General features: G+C 46.7%; 1 protein-coding gene across 2 annotated transcripts in view; it reads left to right on the top strand.

Moving 5' to 3' along the window:
* The first annotated feature begins 1292 nt into the window (after nucleotides 1-1292).
* Nucleotides 1293-6701, top strand: part of LOC132107660 (solute carrier family 12 member 9-like) — a 52760-nt gene continuing 47351 nt past the window's right edge. The window contains exons 1-2 of one of the 2 annotated variants that reach the window (XM_059513776.1): nucleotides 1413-1543; nucleotides 2889-2916. Coding sequence is in view for 1 of the 2 variants with exons in the window: in XM_059513775.1 (XP_059369758.1) it covers nucleotides 1333-1543 (211 nt within the window). In the remaining variant the exon portion in view is untranslated. Of the gene's footprint in view, nucleotides 1544-2888; nucleotides 2917-6701 lie in introns of both variants that reach the window. The other variant, XM_059513775.1, reaches the window with a different exon arrangement.

The raw sequence follows: 6701 nt of genomic DNA, 5'->3' as shown, positions 1-6701 counted from the left end.
GTCTTCTCCCGCTAGACACAGGGGAAAATATCCCCTTGCATGTCGAAAGCATCCATGGATTGCTGTCACCTGAATGTCGTCACAGGTCTGTTCCATTGCTGCAGAAGAGACATGTGGGCGTGTGGGTGACTCTCTGCCCAGCTTCCCTCACAGTCAGGCCATGGTTGATGACAGGGTCCACCAAAGTTGCTCTTATAGCATCAGAAATAGGGGTCCGTGCATGGCCTTTTCGACCTCCTCTTCCTCTTGCTCTTCCTCCTCCTCCTCCCCTTCCTCCTCTTCCTCTTCTTCCTCCTCCTCCTCCCCTTCCTCCTCTGGCTCTTCCTCTTCCTCCTCTTCCTCCTCCTCTTCCTCTTCCTCTTGCTCTCCCTCCATCCATGCTTGCAAAGTTCTTGAAATGGCTAAACTGAGGGCTCTTTGTAGCTGGCTGATTGGTGTTCAGTTTTGCAAGTAAGTGCCTTCAGTTGTGTATCTGAGTGGTAGCAGTTACCCGATGTGTATTGTATTTTGGATACATGTGTTTTCCAAACGGCACTCTGAGATTTCATTTTAGAACGAAGTGTCTTATGTATGAAATAGAGTGTAGTATGCAGGACCAAGTGTGTTGCATAAAGGAGTAAGTGTGTTGCAGAATTGCAACTAGAGTGAAAAGCAGCGCTTTTGTTTAAGGCATGGGTACATGTGTTTGAGGTATGGTTGTGTTACTTTAGTCTAAACATGGGTCTATAGTGTTCAAGCAAGGGGCAAAAACTGTATTATTATTTTATTTTTATTTTATTTTTTTGCTTTATCTGAATTCATGTTACTGCAATGTACAGTGCTGCAATGTACAATATTGAGTAGGCCTATTTGCTTTTTTGGTTGTTTGAAAATGTGCCTCCTGAAAATATGCCTTCTGAATAAACAGTGAAAATCAAAGACTGCAGTGTTTTATATAAAGTAGACTAGTGTGTTCCCCTGATCTGAAAGTGTCTGCATATGATGCAAGTATGTGTCCTTTTGTCATCAGAGTTACATTTTGACAAAGGAATGTTAGTTTTTGATATTAGAGTTTCAATTTGACACAGATGTGAATGGTATATTTCCCAGTGTTGTGTCATGTTTACTTGTGTAGAGTTTTGGCACAATGAGCGAAGTTTTGCAAAATGTGTTCAAGCAACGGGAAAAAACTGTAATAAACTTTTATGTTTTGCATTATTATGCATTCAGATGTGAATTATCCTCGAGGCCGCAGCTGATTGGCTGCGTTCGCTCTCTGTCACGTGACTGGAGGCTGCTGTAAACACGCAGTCATGTGACCGCAGCCGGAGAGGAAGCCTCAATCACGGCGACATGTCTGAGCGGACGCCGCTGCTGCATTACCGGCTCTCCGCCAGCGTCAACGAGTCCGGAGAGCACCGGAGAGATGAGCACGAGCCCCGGAGTCCCGCCACCGACCGGAGGAGAACCCCCGCTAAACAGCCGCCCAAACTCAACACCTTCTTCGGCGTCGTGATTCCAACACTGCTGTCAATGTTCAGTGTGGTGGTGTTCCTGAGGATCGGTGCGTCTGTCTGTCTGTCTGTCTGTCATTTATGTGTCAGCATAATAGAAATGTTCTCAGAAACTTTTTGATAACGTTCTGAAAAAGTAACCCTTTTCTGTTCTTTAAAAACATAAGCACAAAAACATTATTTGTACATTGTGCCTCATTTTTTTCTGAAATGTTTTAGTTAGATGTTCTAACAGATCTTAAATGTAACTACTTGTTTCAGAACGTGCAGAAAGTAACATTGCAATAATGTCTGCAAAATGATACAGTGTAATGTTTCCATAACCAAGGGTTTTTTTTAAGGAAATTTATAAACGTTGTTTTCCTGGCTTAATAAGAAGTTTAGAACATTAGCAAAAAATTCTTAAAACACATTTCTGTTAGCTGTATCCATTTATCTGTTGAAAAGTTTTTTTATTTAGTCTCTGACTGAATTTTAAAATGATTCGTTACAGTTCATTTAGTTCCTGTGTGATTTTAGATTTAGATTTAGATTTTAGAGGCGGCACTAAAACAGACATTGCATCAGATTCATATGGAAAAAAAATAATATTGGTTCAGCAGCCTGAAGCTAAATTTGACAAAGAAGTGTCCTCATTTGAGAGTAACTTTGGCTGAAATTGTCTGCTGAATTATACTAAGTCGAGAAGGTGTGTGTGCAGTGTTATTTTAGTATTATTTATAGTATTTATTATTATTTTGAAATGGGCATTTTAACAGTATTTTAAGTTTTGATTCTAGTTTAAATTTGAGTAGTTTTGTTATGTGCTTTTTGTCATTTTTATATCTGTTTCTGTACGGCTCATGTATTTTTATCTCAGTTTTAGTTCCGGTTTTAGTGAACTGAAATGGTTTTGGCAGTTTGAGTCTGAGTAATATTAATAAATCATTGATAAACAGCTGAATGTGATGTAATCGGCGTGAGGTTATATATGACAGGAGATTCAGCACACGCTTCATGTTTCTGAGTATCTCTAGCCTGATTTATGAATGTTTAATCAGCAGACAGTAGATTACATATTAACTGTACAGTACATATTAACAGCCGACACACAGTAATTTGGGATCATTTGGCTTTTGTGTGGTGTTTTTCCAGTTATCTGGCTCACATGACACAAACTCACACACACACACACACACGCACGCACGCACGCACGCACGCACGCACGCACGCACTCTCACACACACTCTCACACACACTCTCACACACACACACACACACACACACACACACACACACACACACACACACACACACACACACACACACACAGATCAGCTCTGAAATGAATCCTTCTTTACATCTGCTGGTTTTAACCCTATATAGGTTAATTTTTGCTTTTGTTTGTGTTTTAAGCGCACTGGCTCAGTGAGAAGGCGCTGCGGTAAGAGATGATGATGTTCATGTCTTTATTTGCTGTGTGTATCATATGTAACAGATGTTCAGAAGATGTTTCTGAATGTGGAAACACACATTCACACACAGACACACACGCATACACTCACTCACACTCTCTCTCTCTCTCACACATACACACATACACACTCTCTCTCACACACACACACTCACACTCCCTCACACTCTCTCTCTCACAAACTCACACTCACACACACGCTCACGCACACACGCTCACACTCTCTCTCACACACATTAACACTCACACTCCCTCACACTCACACTCACACTCACACACACGCTCACACTCTCTCTCACACACACACTCACACTCCCTCACACTCTCTCTCACACACACGCTCACACTCTCTCCTCTCTCTCACAAACTCACACTCACACACACGCTCACACACACACGCTCACACTCTCTCTCACACACATTAACACTCACACTCCCTCACACTCACACACACGCTCACACTCTCTCTCACACATACACACACACACACACTCACTCTCACACACACGCTCACACTCTCTCTCACACACACGCTCACTCTCACACACACGCTCACACTCTCTCTCACACACAAGCTCACACTCTCTCCTCTCTCTCACAAACTCACACACGCTCACACACACACGCTCACACTCTCTCTCACACACATTAACACTCACACTCCCTCACACTCACACTCACACACACGCTCACACTCTCTCTCACACACATACACACTCACACTCCCTCACACTCACTCTCACACACACGCTCACACTCTCTCTCACACACAAGCTCACACTCTCTCCTCTCTCTCACAAACTCACACTCACACACACGCTCACACTCTCTCTCACACACATTAACACTCACACTCCCTCACACTCACACTCACACACACGCTCACACTCTCTCTCACACACATACACACTCACACTCCCTCACACTCACTCTCACACACACGCTCACACTCTCTCCTCTCTCTCACAAACTCACACTCACACACACGCTCACTCTCTCTCTCACACACACACTCACACTCCCTCACACTCTCTCTCACACACACGCTCACACTCTCTCCTCTCTCTCACAAACTCACACTCACACACACGCTCACACACACACGCTCACACTCTCTCTCACACACATTAACACTCACACTCCCTCACACTCACACACACGCTCACACTCTCTCTCACTCACACACTCACACTCCCTCACACTCTCTCACACACACACGCTCACACTCTCTCACACACACACGCTCACACTCTCTCTCACACACATTAACACTCACACTCCCTCACACTCACTCTCACACACACGCTCACACTCTCTCTCACACACACGCTCACACTCACACACACGCTCACACTCTCTCTCACACACATACACACTCACTCTCACACACACGCTCACACTCTCTCTCACACACACGCTCACTCTCACACACACGCTCACACTCTCTCTCACACACACGCTCACTCTCACACACACGCTCACACTCTCTCTCACTCACACACTCACACTCCCTCACACTCTCTCACACACACACGCTCACACTCTCTCTCACACACATTAACGCTCACACTCTCTCCTCTCTCTCACAAACTCACACTCACACACACGCTCACACTCTCTCTCACACATACACACACACACACACTCACTCTCACACACACGCTCACACTCTCTCTCACACACACGCTCACTCTCACACACACGCTCACACTCTCTCTCACACACAAGCTCACACTCTCTCCTCTCTCTCACAAACTCACACACGCTCACACACACACGCTCACACTCTCTCTCACACACATTAACACTCACACTCCCTCACACTCACACTCACACACACGCTCACACTCTCTCTCACACACATACACACTCACACTCCCTCACACTCACTCTCACACACACGCTCACACTCTCTCTCACACACAAGCTCACACTCTCTCCTCTCTCTCACAAACTCACACTCACACACACGCTCACACTCTCTCTCACACACATTAACACTCACACTCCCTCACACTCACACTCACACACACGCTCACACTCTCTCTCACACACATACACACTCACACTCCCTCACACTCACTCTCACACACACGCTCACACTCTCTCCTCTCTCTCACAAACTCACACTCACACACACGCTCACTCTCTCTCTCACACACACACTCACACTCCCTCACACTCTCTCTCACACACACGCTCACACTCTCTCCTCTCTCTCACAAACTCACACTCACACACACGCTCACACACACACGCTCACACTCTCTCTCACACACATTAACACTCACACTCCCTCACACTCACACACACGCTCACACTCTCTCTCACTCACACACTCACACTCCCTCACACTCTCTCACACACACACGCTCACACTCTCTCACACACACGCTCACACTCTCTCTCACACACATTAACACTCACACTCCCTCACACTCACTCTCACACACACGCTCACACTCTCTCTCACACACACGCTCACACTCACACACACGCTCACACTCTCTCTCACACACATACACACTCACTCTCACACACACGCTCACACTCTCTCTCACACACACGCTCACTCTCACACACACGCTCACACTCTCTCTCACACACACGCTCACTCTCACACACACGCTCACACTCTCTCTCACTCACACACTCACACTCCCTCACACTCTCTCACACACACACGCTCACACTCTCTCTCACACACATTAACGCTCACACTCTCTCCTCTCTCTCACAAACTCACACTCACACACACGCTCACACACACACGCTCACACTCTCTCTCACACACATTAACACTCACACTCCCTCACACTCACACTCACACACACGCTCACACTCTCTCTCACTCACACACTCACACTCCCTCACACTCTCTCACACACACACGCTCACACTCTCTCTCACACACATTAACACTCACACTCCCTCACACTCACTCTCACACACACGCTCACACTCTCTCTCACACACACGCTCACACTCACACACACGCTCACACTCTCTCTCACACACATACACACTCACACTCCCTCACACTCACTCTCACACACACGCTCACACTCTCTCTCACACACACGCTCACTCTCACACACACGCTCACACTCTCTCTCACACACACACTCACACTCCCTCACACTCTCTCTCACACACACGCACACTCTTACACACACGCTCACACTCACACACACGCTCACACTCTCTCTCACACACATACACACTCACACACACGCTCACACTCTCTCTCACACACACGCTCACTCTCACACACACGCTCACACTCTCTCTCACACACACGCTCACTCTCACACACACGCTCACACTCTCTCTCACACACACGCTCACTCTCACACACACGCTCACACTCTCTCTCACACACACACTCACACTCCCTCACACTCTCTCTCACACACACGCACACACACACTCACACTCACACACACGCTCACACTCTCTCTCACACACATACACACTCACACTCCCTCACACTCACTCTCACACACACACTCACACTCCCTCACACTCTCTCTCACACACACGCTCACACTCTCTCCTCTCTCTCACAAACTCACACTCGCACACACGCTCACACACACACGCTCACACTCTCTCTCACACACATTAACACTCACACTCCCTCACACTCACTCTCACACACACGCTCACACTCTCTCTCACACATACACACACACACACACACTCACACTCACTCTCTCTTAGTGCTGGGCGGTTTGAAGAAAAAATATGTATAT

Source organism: Carassius carassius, chromosome 28 (genome assembly GCF_963082965.1).
Source record: "Carassius carassius chromosome 28, fCarCar2.1, whole genome shotgun sequence".
NCBI lineage: Eukaryota > Metazoa > Chordata > Actinopteri > Cypriniformes > Cyprinidae > Carassius > Carassius carassius.
The sequence above is the reverse complement of the archived record's forward strand: the minus strand, read 5'-3'. Positions and strand labels throughout refer to the sequence as shown.